The sequence below is a fragment of the Anolis carolinensis genome, chromosome 6 (genome assembly GCF_035594765.1).
Source record: "Anolis carolinensis isolate JA03-04 chromosome 6, rAnoCar3.1.pri, whole genome shotgun sequence".
Taxonomy (NCBI): domain Eukaryota; kingdom Metazoa; phylum Chordata; class Lepidosauria; order Squamata; family Dactyloidae; genus Anolis; species Anolis carolinensis.
The window spans coordinates 113,887,168-113,908,208 of NC_085846.1; the positions used below are offsets into that span (position 1 = coordinate 113,887,168).

The 21,041-nt window shown below is 41.7% G+C and overlaps 1 protein-coding gene across 2 annotated transcripts in view; it reads left to right on the plus strand.

Moving 5' to 3' along the window:
• aqp1 (aquaporin 1 (Colton blood group)) overlaps positions 1 to 2,125 on the plus strand; it is a 34,472-nt gene extending 32,347 nt beyond the window's left edge. Inside the window, exons 4-5 of one of the 2 annotated variants that reach the window (XM_062958258.1) lie at positions 230 to 346; positions 707 to 2,125. In XM_062958258.1, coding sequence (XP_062814328.1) covers positions 230 to 346; positions 707 to 724 — 135 coding nt within the window. In that variant the 3' untranslated portion in view covers positions 725 to 2,125. Of the gene's footprint in view, positions 1 to 229 lie in introns of both variants that reach the window. The other variant, XM_062958257.1, reaches the window with a different exon arrangement.
• Positions 2,126 to 21,041: the final 18,916 nt, after the last annotated feature.

The following is a 21,041-nucleotide window of genomic DNA, read 5'->3' on the forward strand; positions in this document are numbered from 1 at the left end:
TCTATTTATTCCATTCCATTCAATTGTTGTAATGGGTGGGAATGGGTGATAATTCTTTATCGCAGGCATGGGCAAACTTGGGCCCTCCAGGTGTTTTGGACTTCAACTCCCACCATTCCTAACAGCCTTCCGGTTGTCCAAAACATCTGGAAGGCCCATGTTTTCCCATCCCTGTTTTATCCATTGACAGCTTTATCAAATGTGCTGATTCTTCGATCTCCCGTTTCAGATCTTCTGGGTTGGCCCATTACTCGGCGGAGCCAGTGCTGCTCTCATCTACGACTTCATCCTTGCTCCCAGGAGCAGCGATGTCACCGACCGGATGAAAGTCTGGACCAGCGGCCAGGTAGAAGAATATGACCTCGATGCAGATGACTCCAGAGTGGAGATGAAACCAAAATAAAGGCGAATCGAGACAGGAAGATAATGGGGAAAAAAACCCCAATTTCTGAAGTTTTTTTAAAAAGAGAAAATATCAGTATTATAGACTCTTTGTAAACAACAAGCAGTTCTTTCCAAATGTTTTTATAAGTCATTAGAGTTTTCTTTCCATATTTCTGTCTCCTGTTCTTTCTCGACTTTTAGATCTGTTGCAAAATGGGAGGGATAAAAATGGTTTTTATTTTTCAGTAAATGTGGGCTAGAGATTGACAGCATTTCAGATTTCAATATCTCTATTCAAAGGATGTGTCTTTTCCTAAAACAGATGAGCACAGAAGGATAATGTCCCTGAGAGCGGAGTCGGAAATGAGTATTGATCAGAGGCGCCGGTGGAGAAAATGTCTTGAGTTTCAGTCTGAGGACCAAATTCTAGAAAAGAAAAAAAAAGACCATGGAAACATCTTCGTACTTCAGGACTCATTCTGTGCAAAATTTGCATGTGGTGTTTTTGTGCAAAATTCAGTATTTTCTGCATACTCGACAGTGTTTTCTGTAAGGAATATGATATTTCAATGCAGAATTATTACTTCCAAATTTTTTGTAATTGAGGACTTATTCTGCACAAAATTTGTAAATGTCTAATTTGCACATAAAATATTATTTTATACACGCTGTTTTCCTGTGCAGAAAATGCTGCTTTCCATGCAAAATAGCCACATGTCAATTGTGTGCAGAATAATTCCCAAGTTGCGAATGGCCTTTGAATATTGTGTGGTTTCCATAGACCTTCTTGCAGCTGGAAGGAAATTGCTGAAATTATCCACTGCTAGCTCCAAGAAGAAACTAAGGATGCATCTACATTGCAGAGTGAATGTGTTTTAGTTGCCATGGCTGGATGCTATGGAATCCTAGGAGTTGATGAGATATCACCACTCGTTGGCGGAAAAGATTAAAGATTTTGGAAAACTGCAAATCCCAGGATCCCATAGCATTGAAGCATGGTAGTTAAGGCGGTTTTGCAATGGGTTAAACCCTTGTGCCAGCTGAACCTCTGACTTGAAGGTTCGTGGTTCAAATCTGCGAGATGAGGTGAGCTCCCATCTGTCAGCCCTAGCTTCCCATGCAGGATGTTAACACATCCAGGTGATGCTTTTGAAGACAGCTGATTCTCTCACACCTGAAGCAACTTTCCACAATTCGCTTCTGACATGATAAAAATAGTTAAAGTGGTGTTAAACTGAGTTAGTAGCATAGGTAAAACCACAACTTTCATGATTCTACGGCAGTCATGGTCAAACTTGGGCCCTCCGGGTGTTTTGGACTTCAACTCCCACAATTCCTAACAGCCGGTAGGCTGTTAGGAATTGTGGGAGTTGAAGTCCAAAACACCTGGAGGGCCCAAGTTTGCGCCTTTTTCAACAGCATTGTATCATGGCAGTTAAAGTGGTTTCAAACCGCATTGATTCTACAGTGTAGACACCTACTCTGTTTTATATGTAAAGAAACAAATCTATTTCAGTTCACATAATCTATTAGTTATGATCTATTTTGACCTTCACGAACCAAAAGGGCTCTAAGAATAGTCTGGAAATATTTCCACTTCAGTTAGAAGAAGCAAGCAGAACATGTTCCTAGTTATTTCTTAACTATCTTTGACATGGTATTTTGTGTCATGTGCATGTAAATATGGTGTCATGACTGCATAAGTGACTGGCTGAAAAATAAAGAAAACTTGTGCTTATCATTGGGAAGGTTGAGCCTTTTTTGTTGGTTTGTCATCTCATGGAAGATTTTGTTAGCAAGTATGTATAGTGGAACCAGCAGCGTCTAGTTAACACCATGTGCAAAAGACTCAGACCAGGCAGAGGAATTGAAAGAACAAAGGAACTTTACTTGTTGAGTTGAAGTTAAGTAAACAGTTCAGCAATCGTACAATGTCCTTGTAGTTGCATAGGATCAATAACTAATCAATCAGCATTCAATATATCCAGCATAGCATATTTAAACTGCTACTTGACCGTAGCTAGAGAGCCTGTCTTTTTTTGTGCTCTCCCTGCAAGCTCAGATTCCCAACTGACAAACCCAGCCATCTGCCAGCAAACCGATACATTGTTTAAGGCGTGGCTTGCCTCTGCAAAAGATCAGCTCCCTTTTTGCAGAGATCTTTTGCAAGCAACTTTGCAAGGATTTCTTTACACACACACATAGCCATTTGGCGCATTAGATTTCATTATTTGTTTTGGCATCAAGTCAAAATAATTCAATTGTACTTAAGGGCCACCCAGCTCAATGATTTGTGCCATCTTGTGCCCAGACAAGGGTTTTTCCTCTCACATTCCATAGGTATGTGTATGTGTGTATATGTGTGCATATATGACTCCAGGGTGTATACACACACATACACACACTCCCCTTGCTTCAGATCCTCCATCAGATCCTCTGAAGATGCCAGCCACAGATGCAGGTGAAACGTCAGGAGAGAATGCACCTGGAACATGACCATACAACCTGAGAAACTCACAGCAACTCAGTTATTCCGACCATGAAAGTCTTCAACAATACAATATCAAAATCCTTAGTTTTGACCCCAAAACCTGCCCTTGAGTGATACTTGAGTTTGACTTATACATGAATATATACAGTAGCTATTCTTGTGATAATGAAGGAGACCTTGCCATGTGTAGGCACAGCAACATGTATAGTTGGTTACCTTATAGTCCATACTTGTTCTAGATACCATGGTTATGAGGCACATCTACCTTAACCCATTAATCTGAAAGTGGGCGGATCACCTCTGGTAGTTGCATGATGCACAGAGCTGATTCAGGTTATGCAAGCCAAGGTTGCTCAACATGGTCTTGAACTGCATTAGCAAAAGTGGGTTGCTTTGAATTCTTCCTGGGAATCTTGGCCCCTGTAAGCAGTTGATGGAAATTGATGTCCTCACTATGAAAGAACATGCAGATCAAGAATAGGCTTCTGCGGTCATCTATGGAACCACCACCAAAACCTTACACTTGGAAGGCAATCATACTCTGCCATATGTGATAGGCTATGATAATGATGATGATGATGGGCCAGTACCAAGACAGAACCAGTTGTAACAGTTTAGACAGCAATCCCATATTCCTTGGGCTTGGCCAGCTCAAGGATATGGAATTGCATTTATTGTCTTCCTTCCATCCTTGTAGTAGTGGGGCCAGTTGGTTCGGCATGACTAGTCTGTCTGTCTGTCATCTCATGGAATGACATTGGCTGGGCTGCAAAGGACAATTGGAGAAGGATGAAGCAAGGGGTGATTCCTCTTGTCTCTCTTCCCTTCTCCCACATTGCTTTCGTGGCTTGGCTGTTGTCACTCCAGATGATGAGCAATGGACACTAGCCATGTCGAATGGAAGGGGGATGGTAAGGGTGGCCATCCAGTGGTACCAAATTGGCAACACATGATAGTCAGGACTCCTTCCTGCCTTTATAACTGCTGGTGGGCTGGTGATGGAAACCATCCTGGGGCCATTTAACACTCTGAATTGACCTCGAGATGACGGGTCAGTGTAAATGTGTCCTTGGGTTGTTCTCAAGTACCAAATCGTGCTTGTCACGTCTGCTATTTTCCAAAACAGAAAGGTCAGTGTCAGAAGAGAAAAAACTGACTTGATGGCAACGGTGCCAAAGAGAAACAAGTTCACTTCCATCTATTTAATGACGTTTAGCTCCAAGGCCCAGACTTGGCAGATGCTGGGTCACAATCAGCTCTGTGGCTTTGTCCCCAAAGACATGTCAGCATGTATTGTGGTCTTCTGGCCTATCGCAAAAGTCAGGCATCAGTTGAATTTCCACAGCAAAACATTCCCTCTCTAACTTACAAGAGAGGCGTGTGGATGGAGGAGAGGCCAAGATGCATATCATTGCAGGTCACGGTATTTCAGAACGTAAGCATGAGCTGAGACTAGAACCATGGGCCGCCTCCTTTCCCGTGTTTATTATTTGGGAAATCAACATGGAAATGACCAAGTGACACATTTTTCTAGGACAGTTTCCTGCTTTTTCCCAGTCCAATTTACAATGTGATTATGTGTAGCAGACTTAGAAAAGATATCCATATTTATCTCTTTCAATGGGAGGAGAAGGAAGGAGTCCTTTGGTGCTCTTAAAACCAACAGTGTGAGCTTTCAGGAAGCTCACTTCCTCTGATGCATGGATGGAGTCAAAATATTCCAACCCTTGGGTTATCGGGATATGTAGAATCATAGAATGAGATGTCTACGTGAGCCTTGTAATATATATATATCCCATGGATATAGACACCATACTGTATTGTGAGATAGCAGAACTCCACGTCCTTTCTTTTCCAACCATTTCTCAATTTTTCTCATCATTTTCCATAAACTTTGTCACCATTGTTCTCATTTAATCTTTTCGTTTTTTTTTTAAAAAAGCTTTCCCTGACTTGCTGACAAGACTTCACTAATGCATGATACATGTAGCCCAAAGGCAGATGGTGGCAAGACTGAAGCATTTATTCATTCACGTTGCCATTTAAAAGACAAAAAGCACCCTTGCGGCAATGAGAGACACAGAGGCAGCAAAGCTTGGCAAAGAGGGGGGAATATTTCAATGCCATTTGCTGGGAAATGCTGGGGATTTCAGTCTCCCCACCTCCCCAAATGTACTCTGACTGCTTTCTGTCAAAGTCAGTATTTTTTGATCCAATGGAATTACTTTTGTTGGAATGAACCAATACGGTTCCAACTACGAGGCTTGAATGAAAAGTAATGCCTGCACCTTCGTAACTCCTCAACAGATGGCAGTCCTGGTCTGCGGCAGGCACTGGCTAATTCACTAGACTCTCCTCTACAGTTCCATTTGGCGGGAAGTCTTAGCATTGAACAGTTGTGCTATTAAAGGGTGAAGTATGGAATCCTACGCAGACGGTCAGTCAACGCGACTTAAGCAACGTACAGTCACTGAATTCTTGGCAGCAGAAGGTGTCACCCCAAAGGAAATCCATCAGAGAATGCAAGCTGTTTATGGCAATTGTTTTGATGTGAGTCTTGTGCATAGTTGTGCGAGCAAGTTTAAAGATGTTGAGGTGGGGACATCTGACTTGCGTGACAAACAAAGAGTTGGACATCCTGTGACAGCAACCACTGAGTTTAACAAGGAAAAGGTTGACAGATTGATTCAGGACGATTGTCGTATCACTCAGAGAGAAATTTCATGCATATTCGGCATTTCACAAGAATGTGATAGCTTTGCTTGGCTATCGGAAGACCTGTGCACGATGAGTACTGTGAGATGCTGGTCGCAGAAACAGAGTATCGACTTCTTCCAGGACGGCTTCAGAAAACTTGTTCGTTGTTGGCAGAAATGTATCCAGTTGTCTGGTGATTATGTGGAAAAGTGAAAAGTGGTAGTTAAAGAGCACATTCTAAGGATTATTTCTGCATCTGATTTATTAAAATATTCCCATCCAAACCCAAGTAATGAATGTGGAGGCATTACTTTTCATTCAACCCTCATCTATAGTTGTAAATTCATGGGTAGTGAGCAACTCTTTGAATCATCGGGCTGCAGCTAGCATAGCGGGTTAAACTGCCAGCTACAAAAGATCTTGCCAACCGAAAGACTGACACTTCAAGACATGGGAGGGGTGAGCTCCTGCCGTCAGCCTAGCTTTTGCCTACCTAGCAATTCGAAAACAGCAATGTGAGTAGATAAAATAGGTACCGCTTTAGTAGGGAGTTAAAAGGTGCCCCTGAAAAACATGCCAGCGTTTGGATAAACAGTCTCCTCGACGTGGAAGAATGGATCAACAGCACCTCCCCATGGTCGCATCGAGCACAGCCTCCAGATGCCAGAATAAAAGAGGGAATGCCTTGCCTCTGTTTATGAATTCTCTGTCTCTGTCAAATGTATAATGGCACTGAATGTTTGCCATATATATGTGCCTGTAGTCAGCTCTGACTCTCCTCAGGAAGATAGAGCGGAATATAAATAAAGTATATTATTATTATTATTATTATTATTATTATTATTATTATTATTATTATTTTATTATGACACAGCAAACAAGATAGATATGCTGGATTTTGTTTCACAAAATCACAAGTCGAACACTTCCCAAGTGTCTAGGACTGTGTGATGTATTTTCGGATGATGCGCGCAGATCCCAGTCGGGTGGCCTTTTGCAGTTGGCAGATCGTGATTTTGTCAATGTCTATTGTTTCCAAATACCGGCTGAGATCTTTTGGCATGGCACCCAGTGTGCCCATCACCACCGGGACCACCTGCACTGGTTTCTGCCAGAGTCTTTGAAGTTCAATCTTGAGGTCCTGAGAGCGACTGAGTTTTTCCTGTTGTTTTTCGTCAATGCGATTGTCACCTGGGATGGCGACATCATTGATCCAAACCTTTTTCTTTTCCACAACTGTGATGTCTGGTGTGTTGTGTTCCAGAACTTTGTCAGTCTGGATTCGGAAGTCCCATAGTAACTTTGCGTGCTCATTTTCCAATACTTTTGCAGGTTTGTGATCCCACCAGTGCTTTGCTGCTGGGAGGTGGTACTTGAGGCATAAGTTCCAATGAATCATTTGGGCCACATAGTTGTGCCTCTGTTTGTAGTCTGTCTGTGCGATTTTCTTACAGCAGCTGAGGATATGATCAATGGTTTCGTTATTATTATTATTATTATTATTATTATTATTATTATTATTATATTTCAGTGTTTGGTCTGATTCTCTGGGATTTCAGAAACAAGGACTATGCAATCCCTACAGCACAATGGGAGAATCAGTAGGCACACTGTACAAATGATTGTGTACAGACCAAGGTTGGTATTCAACAGAAGTCAAGTTGAGCGCAGTCAACCATGCAACCACATGAGTAAATGTGCATCCCTCAAACATGTTGGATGTCAGCATTTGCAGAGCTGAGTGAAATATTATCAGTAGGAATTTCTGTGTCTTCCAGTGTGACTTTATGGTCATGCTTTTCAGAAGTTGACTATAGAGTCATCCTGAAGGACCACGAGATTCTTAAAAAGGTGTTGCCTTAGGTTAAAGAAGTGTTTTTTAATTCAAATTTTCTGCTTTTGAGGGATTCCTTCATCCCTAATCTCAGTGAATTTGGAGGCCTGGCTGTATATGATTAGCTCAGCTCATTGGAGACCCACTAGAAGCCAAACCCAAATAACTGCTAATTCTCACTTAGAGTGGAAAATGGCTTTTGAGTTCCATTCAAATTGAATAAGGTCTCCCCGTGAATTCTCATTCAGGGCCACTAACCGTACTCTCTCCTCTGCAGGTCACTTTTATAAGGTTCTGAATCAAACCTCAGTCAAAGAGAAGGGGAGTGCTTGCCCAGTTTCCCAAAAAGGAGCAGCAAAGCAAGCCAATATTTGCATCGTTTTCAAACTGAGTAGAAACCGACTAAACATGTCCTAATTTCTCTGGGCCTTATGCCTCCAATGGAGACAGTCTGGTGACTTTAGAGAACTGAAAAACTTTGCAAAGAGGCATCATTTCAAGGAAAAACAAAGACTTTTGTAGATGCCTACAGTGTGAGAGACTGATTTTTCAGTGAAGCTAAGAAAACTCAAAAATGTTTAAGGAAACTCATGCAATCTACCCCCACCTCTCGCTCTTTAGCGCAATTCACATCAGAGTGTAAAGAACTGGAAAGCTTTGCCATTTCTGAAATCTTTCCTGGCATCTGTTTGGGGAAACAGCCAGAGGGGTTTGGCACTGCATATCTTTCTTTTCTTTCCTTTCCTTTCCTTTCCTTCTTTCTCTTCTGAAAGAGGGGAATTCAGTCAGAAACTAGAAAGCAAAAGGAGTCCAAATTATAATAAACAGATTAGAGAATGGTTTTGGGGGTTGTTGCTTCTATCACACAACAGAGACCCTCAATTGTGGAAATCTGTAGTGACCTACACCAAATGTGGGGTTTCCCATATTTATATGAGGGTATCAACTGCTCTCCCACCATTGTATACTGGTTTTCCACTCAGGCAAGGAAGCCCACCAGATTACCTTGGGCAAGTTACACTGTCCCATCCTCAGAAGACAAATTTGAAATGAATTTCGTCAATAATAATAATTTGGGACTTCCAAATCCAGACTGACAAAGTTCTGGAACACAACACACCAGACATCACTTGTGATTTTGTGAAACGAAATCCAGCATATCTATCTTGTTTGGTGTCATATGACTGGAAAAGAAAACACACTGTTAAGGGAGAGGAAGAAGAGAGAAAAATATATCATATATTGTAAGCAATGGCCTCCAGACTCCGCTGCCCATCCTTGACCCCATTATAAGCTGAGGGAGACTTTTTCAGATTATCTTTGAGTATATACGGTAGGTAGGTAGATGGTTCAGGTAGGTAGGTAGGTGGATAGATAGATATAGATATAGATAGATCAACAGGTAGGTAGGTACAAGTAGGTGGGTGGGTGGATAGGTGAATAGTTGGATGGATGGGTAGATAGATTTCAGCTTTCAAAAAATGGTTGCAACATACAATCATTATTTCCATTCAAAGCAAAGAACATTGGGGAAAGGGACGAAGTTAACTTGCTGGACTTGGAAAAATGGTGGCAAATGTCAGCAGAGCCCAAAATTTGTTGCTATCATAGTTTTTGTTTTCCCATTTTGAGACTCAAGACAGTTGGCAGGATTCAAACAAATCAAACAATTCAAACAAACAAAGGGCCCGGGCTGTGGCGCAGGCGGGAGAGCAAGCCAGTGCAATTAACTGCAATGAATCACTCTGACCAGGAGGTCATGAGTTCGAGGCCCGCTGAGAGCCTATGTTTATTTGTCTTTGTTCTATGTTAAAAGGCATTGAATGTTTGCCTATATGTGTAATGTGAGCCGCCCTGAGTCCCCTTCGGGGTGAGAAGGGCGGAATATAAATGCTGTAAATAAATAATAAATGTCTTTCCCCTCTCTTCAAAATGACCTTTGACTTATATGTATGTCATCTCAAAATCCATAATTTTGGACCCCAAATGCCTGTACTTTCTGGGAATTTCCTGGAAATTGTCATCCAGAAGAGGAACTTTCCAGCACTCATTGAGAAGACTTTCTTTGTAGCTGGGATAATGGGATAATGGCATGAAAAGAGATGGAGATACTATTGTTGCTCTTGGCCCTGTAACCTCTCATCTGTCTTTGTCCTACAGAATGCAAAGAAGCAAGTGAGAAGAAATCCATTACTTGCCTGCAAACTGCATTTCAGATTCTTCCTGGAAGCATGAATCATCTTTGTTCTCTGCTTTTGTAACAATGAAAGCAGGAGCATTTATTTATTTCTTTATTTGTGAATGAAACTACATCCAACTATATGACAAGTGCCATCAAGTTGCTGAAAAATCAACCAATGGTATATATGAGAGGAAAACCTAGCTCCTGTTGAAAAAATAAATCCAAAATAGTCAAGCTAAGGAGAGTGGCAATGCTATACAGCTCCCCTCACCACTTATTTGACAAGTTAGGGATCTACTAAAATTTACAAATGTTGTACAAGTGCTTTCTTTGAAAGTGGGAGAAAAGGATGAAAAATAAAAAAGATATAATAAATTAATCCCAGTCACTTTCAGAGACTCCCAACTTAACCTTTGGAGGAGCTGTCTAGGGTCCTGAAAGCCACGGTCAAAATTGGTTCAGTACTTTGGATGTGTCCCTAAATAAATCCAGAACAGATTCACTACATAGGAACCTCCAACTCTTGAAAGTATCACATGCCTTGCAGAAAGGTCAGAATTCCATCAAAAGGTTCAGATGTGTCCTTCCCTACAAGTTTAGTAACTGGTAGACAATGTTATTTCACCATCTCACCCATCTGCACTGGCCAAATTTAATAGACACATTTTATTTCAGCACAAAAAGGACATGCTGCACCTCCTTGCCATATAGGTGTCAAAATGTAGAACTCTGATCAAAAAGATAGTGTAGTGCCTGCAAATTGCATTTCAGACTCTTCCTGGAAGCATGAATCATCTAGAGTTGTGTGTTTTCCAGGCTGTATGGCCATGTTCCAGAAGTATTCTCTCCTGATGTTTCACCCACATCTATGGTAGGCATCCTCAGAGGTACAACACATGAATCATCTAGTGCAATTGCTGACTATCTGTGTGAGCATAGGTGTCGCACCCCAGGGCTCCATGAACACCTTGAAAACCACAAGCTGTTTATTGAAGAATATATGCAAACACAAGCAAGAAAGTTCAAAGTTAATAGAGGAGATGAAAATATAGTTCAAAGTCAATAGAGTGGACGGACCACCCAGCAATATACTTATTTGTCCTTAAACAGAAGTCCAAGAAAGTCTATCATGAATATAATCCAAACGGGAACTGTGCTAAATCCCACAAGGCAGCAAATATAGTCCACACAAAGTTCACTCCCCAGCAAGAAACAGCAGGAAGCCACAAGGTACAAGAACAAGATTCAAGGTAATCCCAGAACTGTAATCCACACAGCATGGAGACAGCAAGGACCAACTGGAAATGAGGTACCACAAGGCAAGAAACACTTGAAATCCACAAGGCAAAATCTTGGCTGGAATATCATGGAAACAAGAGCACGGAGACAGAGATCTTTCTCACTTGAAAAACAAAGTTGACACCTCTGCAATACACAGGGAGCCAGGAATATTTAAGGAGAATCCAAGGCTATTTTCAAATGGAATCTGGGGAGTGCAGTTCTATTTCATGTGAAAGTTGCTCATTAGTGAGTCTGTGAATCAAACGCTGGCTTCTTCTCAGAGCCTCCCTTTCAGTTCGGCTTTGTGTAAACATTCTTCATCTATCAAAATCATCAATCTTTCTCTCTGGCCTCTCTGGCTAAACTATCATTGACTGGCCATCAAATTGTTCCTCCCCGGTTTCAGCGTCCTCTGCAGAAACCAGTTCAGGTGCCTGCAACTGCATTGCCGGCCTATAGTCAAAGTCTTGGATAGGGCCAATGTCTGATTCTGACTCCAAATCAGGCTGAGCTGCAATAATAGGCTTCCTCTAGAAAAGCATGATATGGGTTCTTGGTTTATATGTTGCAAAGGTTACCACCTGTTTTTCTACCCTTTGTCATGACAAATATTTGATAAGAATCAGGTGTTAACTCTGGGTGGTGTTTCTGCTTGGGTCAAATTCTTATCGTGATCTCTCTGGTTACTATCAACTTACATTTCCCTCTCATTGTGACAATCTTTGGCTTCAACCTGAACTGGCAGCCTGCCTCCGCATGTCAGGTTCAGCGAGTAGGAAGTATCTTTCGGCACTGTTTATAAAACACCAGCTCAGTCCTTGCATGAAACACTTTAATCCTACTGCGGTCAATCTCTGGCGATGAAACTACAATGGAGAAGACAATGGAGCTTGAGTTGCAGATGATGGGGAATGTGAAGATGAAGAAGAAAAGGAAGAAGAAGAGGGAGGAAGAGGAGGAGAGCAGCAAAAACAGCATGAAGAGAAGAAGAGGAAGGAGGAGAAGGAAGATGAGGAAGAAAATGAAGAAAAGGAGGAGGAAGAGAAAGAGGAGGATTCTGATCTTGGATTGATTTCGAGGCGGGGAGGCCAGTCTGTCTATAGTACATAGAGTTAGCTTGGTGTTGTGGTCTAAGTGTTGAACTGTGGACTTCATCACATTGCGCTGGAGAAAACGAGGGAAAACGGGGAAAAGGGTGGACTTTCATGAGGTTCTGTCTTTAAAGAAGACTAAGGTTTTATTCATTCCCATCACACAAGATTGCCTCCTCCAGCTTCTAATTCAACCATCCATTTAATTCCAATCACATGGCCAGGCAATGGCTCTTCTCATTTCAAGGATACCAGCACACATCCTTTAAGCCCTGCCTTCAAACTCCTTCAATTAAAGCAAAAGCACCATTCTTAAGGTGGCATGAGAATCGTTTGCACTCAAGTCCCTTCCACTGAAACAGAAGCACTTTTCTTAAAGTAGCACTTTCCCTGGGGTTGTTTGCATTGAGATTTCCTTCCATTGTCCTTCCAGGATGTCTATTATTTATCTTTTCTATTTATCTTTTAAATTAACCCTTTCCCCAAGCCTCTGCAATGGCGATCTGGGGAAATGGGTATTTCAGCTCCTGCCACACACAGCACCATCGTTTTATTTACAAGCGAGCAACAAAAGTGGGCAACAGGGATTAACATCACATGGGGAAATTGCCCCCTTTGCCCATCCTATGCAGGGAATTTAAAAATAAGTGCATTGCAACCAGCTTAAGAATAGTTGGAAAAACCAACACATTTGAAATGGCAAAATACCTAACCTCTACAGTTAAACCTTGCATTGTATGAAGGCCATAGATGGGAGTGAATTATTGGAGCCCCCGGTGGCACAACGGGTTAAACCCTTGTTCTGGCAGGACTGATGTCTTGAAGGTTGGGTTGCTGACTTGAAGGTTGCCAGTTCGAATCCAACTTGGGGAGAACATGGATGAGCTCCCTCTGTCAGACTCAGCTCCATGCAAGGGCATGAGAGAAGCCTCCCACAAGGATGGCAAAATATCAAAACATCTGGACGTCCCCTGGGCAACGTCCTTGCAGATGGCCAATTCTCTCTCACCAGAAGCAACTTGCAGTTTCTCAAGTTGCTCCTGACATGTTTATTGTTTCTTGCATGTGTGGAAACGCTGATTTTACTGTCCGTGATGAAGTCATATGACTCTGGAGACCAGGATTTGAATCCCCACTTGACCCTGGAAACCAACTGGATGACCTTGGAAAGTTGCACTCTCTTGACCTCAGAGGAAGGTAAAGGCAAATGCCCTCTGAACAAATCTTCTCAAGAAAAATCAATGATTGGTTCACCGTAGGAACTCCGTAAGTCAGAAACAACTTGGAGGCATGTAACTACAGCAACAAATAATTCATGAAATGGCATACACAGGAGGCAGCAATCCATAAGCTGTCCGTGTCGATAACAGAAGACTGAGCAACCGAGTTTACAAGGCAGCAGGGACAAATTAGATTAGACATGTGTGTTTGGGTGGGGGAATGGATGAGAAGGACATCATCATTTCCCTCAAACTCAAGGCATTAAACAATGGATGCAGGCTAGCAGGGAAGAAAACAAATCACTAGTCCCAGAGCAAAAATTGTGCAACTAGACAGACATCTGTTAAAGATTCATCTAATCGGCTCCGGCTGCAGGAAAAGGAGAGGCGAGATAATCCAGTTGGTGTTTTATCTCTGCCAAACAAGGCTGCTGGAGACTGGGAGGGACACTTTGTCAGAACGATGCCTGTAGAAATGATGCCCATGGTACTCCATAATGTACCGTGCAGTATATTTCGTTAGAGGGAACGGAGGTTTGTTGGAGAAAACCATCCCACTAAATTGCAATTGTGTTTGTTATGAATTAGCACAGTGGAGGGAGGCCTGCTGTCTGTGTATGTGCTTAGCATCACAAAGGGAGGAAAACACATTCCATTTTCAATCCTACAACATGAGGAGATCTCTGAAAAAGTATGCTGTGGTGGCATCTTTCATTATTCTTGCCCACTGCCCTGTACCTATGGGCAGCAAACATCTAAAATTAAGATATTATTTCAAGAGAAGAAGCTACAGGAAAGCCAATTTGATCCAGATTATGAGTCCCACCCAGAAGACAAAGAGATGCACAGATCCAAGGCCTCGGCCAATCCATAAAGTCCAGATACCCAAAACTAAAATGGAATGAGATATGGAGCCATTTAATGTAGTCAATTCAGAAATCAAGAACTCCATGAAACACAGGAATACTAAGAGCCTATTGAAGAAGGTGAACGTTTTTGAACCACAATGACCCGCTGCATCTGCTATGAAATTTATAGATGGCTGCCCTCAGACACCAGGTGTATGGTGAATTAGCATTTATTTTACCAATGGTTCCTATGAAGTTTTCTTTCTCTCTTTGCTGGAGTTCAAAGTAATCCTTCAATGTCCTTCCAAGGAGGGAAACCCCAAGTTGCTCCAGGCAGCAACTTTTTAGATTTGAGGAGCTGACTCTAATCAGAAAGTGCTCACAATCCAACACCCAACCCAAAGTCTGATTTCTTCAGCTTCCACTGGGAACATTTTGTTTCCCACACCCAGCTGCATTGGCTGCAGATAGCTCTGGTTTTGGGAGGCGGCAGAAGTGTTCTGATCAGAAATTCAAAGTATCTGAAAATGGGATCTTCTTCTAAGCAAACATGGTTGCAGATGAGACTGGAAGCCAAACTTTCCCAGCCCACTGTATCTCTAGGACCATGGCTCCCATGACCCAAGATAACGTTAAAAGTTTCCCCTGATATTAAGTCTAGTTGCGTCGGACGCTGCAGGTTGGTTCTCATCTCCATTTCTAAGCCAAAGAGCCGGCGTTGTCCATAGACACCTCCTAGGTCATGTGGCCAGCATGACTGCATGGAGCACCGTTAGTACCTATTGATCTACTCACACTTGCATGTTTTTGAACTGCTAGGTTGGCAGAAGCTGGGGCTAACAGCGGGAGCTCACTCTGCTCCCCAGATTCGAACTGCTGACCTTTTGGTCAGCAAGTTCAGCAGCTCAGCAGTTTAACCCACTGCAACATCGGACCCAGACAAAATGCTAATTGGGGATGTTGGGAGTTGTAATTCAGCCTAGTTGGGGCTGGTACCAGACTGAAGAAAGGCATACAAATACCCAGATTCATTGATATTACTTAGTTTTGAAAAATCTATTCACCTCTCTTCTTAACATCGTTCCCAAATATTGACAGGAATAATGGAACAATTTAAGACCTAACGGAACTTACTAGAGGCATGAGTCAGTTTTTGCTTTCTTTCTAAAAAAATCATGGACTCAAAAATGAACTGGAAAATATTACTGTGCTACTTTAAGCTTGAGGAATTATTTTATAATGAAATATATGATGCAACCACAATCCCCTAATTTCTTGAAAGAGTCATATTAATCTTACCCTGTCCAGGAACAAAGGTGCCTAAGAGCAAATTATGTTTTTCTATCCTGCGATAAATGAAATGGTATTCAATTCCAGGAATGTCTGGGTTTGTCACAAAATTCAACTTGGGCTTTCAAAAGCAGGCTTGTCATAAATACATCAATCTGTAATACAGTGGCTTGCATTTTATGAATCTAGACTGGGATCCTGTTCAGTATTTATGATGCCCTATATCAGACACACAATATGTGTGAATACTGCGATTCACACATACAGTTGTGGCACCATTGCGGTAATTGGAAACATCTCCCCATACAACCTTCATGAGTCAAAAGAGTTTCAGGCTGTTGGAAAGTGGGTCTCTGAATGATAATACATCCAGCCCCTTTCTACCGACAATGGCAATATGAAAGACAGTTATGAACTGGGAGAAATAGCTACAATGATAGAGCTATATGGCTGCATCTGTGTCTGCCCATACATGATCTTGGCCCAAGACTTGGGAATGTGCATTGTGATTGTGCTATATTGCCTTCTCAATCTTGGCATTAACAAACCATTATGCATGCAATAGAAATTGCAAAGTAGTTGTGACATAACCTTGAGGGTCCTTCTAGGGTTGGTTTTAGGGAGTCAGATTGGGAGATGCAGCTACAATGACAGAGCTACATAGCTGTTATTGTGCCTGCCGATGCTTGATCTTGGCCAAAGACTCATGCATTTACATCATGACTAGCTGTGCCCGGCCACGCATTGCTGTGGCGAAGTATGGTGGTATGGGAAATAAAGTATTAAGGAATTGGTGGTAGTTAAGGTAAAAGTAAAGGTTTTTCCTTGACATTAAGTCCAGTCGTGTCTGACTCTAGGGGTTGGTGCTCATCTTGAGTCTACACTGCCATATAATCCAGTTGAAATCAGATAATCTGTATTTTATAGGCAGTGTAGAAGAGGCCTGATTGAAGTGGCCCTGGGCTGAGTGGTTTGCTAGGAGACCAAGTAGGTGGAGCTTAGCCCTCTAACAGACAGCAGACCAAGTGGATGGAGCTTAGCCTTCTAACTGGCAGCAATTGGATAAAAGCAATTATTCCTCTCCCTCTAATTAGGACTTCGTTTTTCTTTTCTTTTTGTTGTGTGAACGTAGATGCATGGATGAGGGGTTGTGCTGCCAAGTTTAGTGTTTCTGGGATGTGTAGTTTTGTTGTTTTGTCCTAGGCCAAAATTTCATTACCCTTTTATATATATCATGATTGTGCTATATCATCTTCTGAGTCTTGACATTATGAAATCATTGTGCAGACAATAGAAATTACAAAGTAGTTGTACCATGACCTTTTGGGTTCTGGGGTGGGGAGTCGAATTGGGAGATGTAACAGAGCTACACTGTTGTAGTTTCGCCTGCTGATGCATGATCTTGGCCCAAGACTTGAGAACATGCATCATGACTGATTATGTCATATTGCTTTCTGAATGTTGACATGAAACCATAACAAAACCACTATGCATGGAATTACGAGGGTTGAATGACAAATAATGCCTCCACCTTCGTTACTTGGGTTTGGATGGAAATATTTTAATAAATGAAACGCAGAAATAATCCTTAGGATGTGCTCTTTAACTACCACTATTCACTTTTCCACAAAATCATCGGACAATTGGATACATTTCTGCCTATGATGAACAAGTTTTCTGAAGCCGTCACAGAAGAAGTTGACACTCTGTTTCCACAACCGGTGTCTCACAGTACCTGTCGTGCACAGATCTTCCGACAACCAAGCAAAGCAATAATGTGACCCACACGTTCTTGTGAAAAGCTAAATATGTTTAAAATTTCTCTCTGAGTGATACGACGATTGTCCTGAATTAATCTGTCAACCTTTTGCTTGTGAAACTCGGTTCTATGAATTAGTCTCCAGTGTTAATATTGTATGTTTTATGTTGATTTTAACTATTGTTTTTACTGTAATTGATGTTTTTATTGGATAACTGTTTTATTGCTGTGTTTTGATTGTTTTATCGGGCAAGGCCCCATGTAAGCCGCCCCGAGTCCCTTCGGGGAGATGGGGCGGGGTATAAAAATAAAGTTGTTATTATTATTATTATTATTATTATTATTATTATTATTATTATTATTGCTGTCACAGGACGTCCAACTCTTTGTTTGTCACACAAGTCAGACGTTCCCACCTCAACATCTTTAAACTTACTTGCCCAACAACGCACAGTACTCATATCAACACAATCCCCACAAACAGCTTGCATTCTCTGATGAATCTCCTTTGGGGTGACACCTTCTGCTGTCAAGAATTCAGTGACTGCACGTTGCTTAAGTCGCATTGACTGACCGTCCATGCAGGGTTCCATACTTCGCACTTTAACAACACAACCGTTCAATGCTAAGGCTTCCCCGTCTGCGTAGGGTTCCATACTTCACACTTTAACAACACAACCATTCAATGCTAAGGCTTCCCGCTAAATGGAACTGTAGAGGAGAGTCTACGGAAGAAGCCAGGACCTGCCGCAGACCAGGACTGCCATCTGTTGAGGAGTTACGAAGGTGGAGGCATTATTTTCATTCAAGCCTCGTACAACGTAAGGCAGGATTCAATGTCTCACAGATATGGTAGCCACCAACCATTATTGGAACCAGTCTTGGTCATGGAAGTTGAACTTCAAATGTAAACTTTCAACAGGGAAGTGGGCTGTGATTGTGCCAGATCTTGTCTTAGACAAACTATTAATTGGATGAATTTGTACCCGACAAACTCACGCACCATTCATCCACAGAATTGATCTTTTGATTACCGCTCCACGTATCTGACAAACTAAGTTGTGGGCTACAAAAGCTGGTGCTCTAAAAATAATGTGTTGGTTTGTCTAGAAGGCAGCACTGGGAGAGCTGCCGGGATCATTTTCGTTTTTCTCGGAACTATGAAGAATGAAGCTCCTGACTTGCAGAGACAGGGAAATTAGTGGGAAATTGGCACTACATTAGATTGACTTGGAAAAAAAAAGCTTTTTAGAAGTATGTTGATTACATTTGTAGAGAATCAAAGATGTTTATTGCACTCACATTAATTCTAACTTGGCATTTACATTGACATTATGTGACTGCACTAAAACCTTTTCAGAATGAACGTGAAGTAACATTATATTCCGGAGTTTACAGAAATACTGCAGAAAATGTAAGTAACATGTCAAACTCTTATTAATACAATGGAAGGTTGAAATACAGGATGTCTGGCCAACTAGATTCAGGAAGACTACTCCTTAGTTGAGATAAAAACTACAGTTGGCCTCCCATTTTGCAGAATATATGGGACCAAGACCTCATCAGTACAGAAAAAATCATGACTATTGTAAGCCCCACATCCTCAAACATGAACCAGCAGCCTTAGCTATCACTCCCTTGGATACATTTTAAACCACTTTCCCAATGAACCACCTCTTTCCCTTCCATCATTCTAGGTGACACATCAAAGGGGATGACACTAAAATAGACTCTGTATAAAAAAGAATAATCATCACCAAAATTCAATACCCCCTTTTCTTCTCATTGGGGCAAAATATCATTGAAATACATGGAAGTATAAACCAGTGGTTCCCAATCTTTTTTCGACCAGGGACCACTTTGACCAGGGACTGCTTGACCAGGGACCACTCTCCAACGTTAGTACCAAAAGGGTTACGAATCCATTTTTGGTCAATTTTAGATTCAGTTTGGTTATTTGGGGTGCTGATTCAGAAAATTGCATTGGATAGACCACATCAGCTCTAATTTCTGATACGGACCATATGCCATCCAATAGTCACCATCTGCTTGCCCACAGAAAACCATATTTAATGATCTAGAGCTGATGTGGTCTATCTAATGCAATTTTCTGAATCCTCACCTCAAATAGCTCCAAAAACAGGTCTAAAAACAAAGACACCAAGGCACCCATCTTCCAGGCACCACATGGAAAGGCTAAGCTCAGCAGGAGGGAAGAGGAGGAGAAGCAGCAGTCAGGAGGCTTGTTGTTGCACCTTTTGTAGGTAGTCAGCCTCTCTCCTCCCGACATCCCTGTTGCCTCAGCACTATAAGAGGGTTTTGCGAGATCAGTTACTTTTGTTGCAATGGTGTAGTAATGGTGAAGCCGTGGACCATATTTTTAGTTCTTGAGTCCACTGGTGGTCCATGGACCCCAGATTGGGAACCACTGATATAAATCATTAAAACACATGTATTAAAAGACATAGACAAAGACATACGATTAAAGCACAATGAGATCATTCCTATCAGTAAAATGCCAGTTTAAATTCCCTATTTAAAACTGAGTGGATAGTCCTGCATAGGTCTTTCATTCAGGTTCTAGTTCTGACAGTTCATTTAGCAGCCAAATAAAAATTGGACAAAAACATTTTCATAATCCTAGCTTATAAACACCATAGCATTATACCCGAAAGGATAAAATATATGCTAATTTACTTTTTTGAACCTTCTGATGCACATGCGATCTGCTCAGAGCTGTCGTTCTTACCCAATTACAAGGATGCTTCAAATCACATGGTTTTGTCTGGATGAGCTACAAGCACACACCATTGCTGTAGTTGTTGCTGTTTTTATAGTCATCACATTAATTGATATGAGGGAAATTACAAAATATGAGTAAAAATATTATGAAAGACTATAGTGTTGTGGAATTTTGTTTGGACGCTGGTGAAGAAAGCAGAATGACAGCAGAAGTTGTCTTCAAGATAGTTTACTTTTGGCCAAGAGCAGGTGACAATGTTAGCTAATGCCCAGAAAACGCAATGCCACACCTTGCCTGTAGTGGCTTTCCAATTTATACAATTTTACAGAAGCATGCGCAGAAGCTAACTGACAATGGAATTTACTGACTATTACAATCCTTTTGGACATGCGTAGTTGCCTTGAAACTTATATAACTCATTACTCATCACATCAGGTGAAGTGTCCATAGTTTGCTCCACGTATGCACTATCCTCAGGTGACATGTTCATAGTTCATCCCATGTATGCATCATCCAGCAGCCAAATCATTACTGTAGTTTGCATGACCTTATATTGTGAGCAAAGAGCAAATGTCAGGCAGAACATGTCCTGTCGACACTCTCATGGAAAAACAAGATCTTTGAGCAAGGGTCATCTAGGTAACGGACCTTTAGGATCTTTAAATAAAATATTCAAGAGCTGCTCCATTATGGTATGGGAAGAGGTCCATGGGATGCCACCATGAGTTACCTCACTAGGTGACACCAACCCTAATGATGCCGCTGGGATGTTGGATTGTTGGCTCAGTATTTCTGCCAAATTCTTGAAATATCAAGAACAGTATCAGTGGCCACAATAACAATGACACATGTCCAGCGAAGTTGAGAAAGAGGTTTTCCTTTCCTATATCTCTCTGCCCCATAATGCATGTCCTACATAGAACACAGAAACTGGCTGTGCCGATTGTCAACAGCAACCACATCTCATGGACCTTATCAATATGGAAATGGGTATCACTGACACTAAACTGGCCTATTTATAACATCTGTTCAGGAGGAACATTTTTGCATAGAAAAAAGCAAGCAGGAGGAGACGCCCTTGCCTTGCAGTCGCTTCAGAAACAAACATAATCAATGCACCACAACACACCTGGCCAGATGTATAGATTAAACAGCTCCAAAGCGAAGCTGTTGAAAATAAGCAAATAACCACTAACCAGGTAATTGGAACTCTTTTCATGG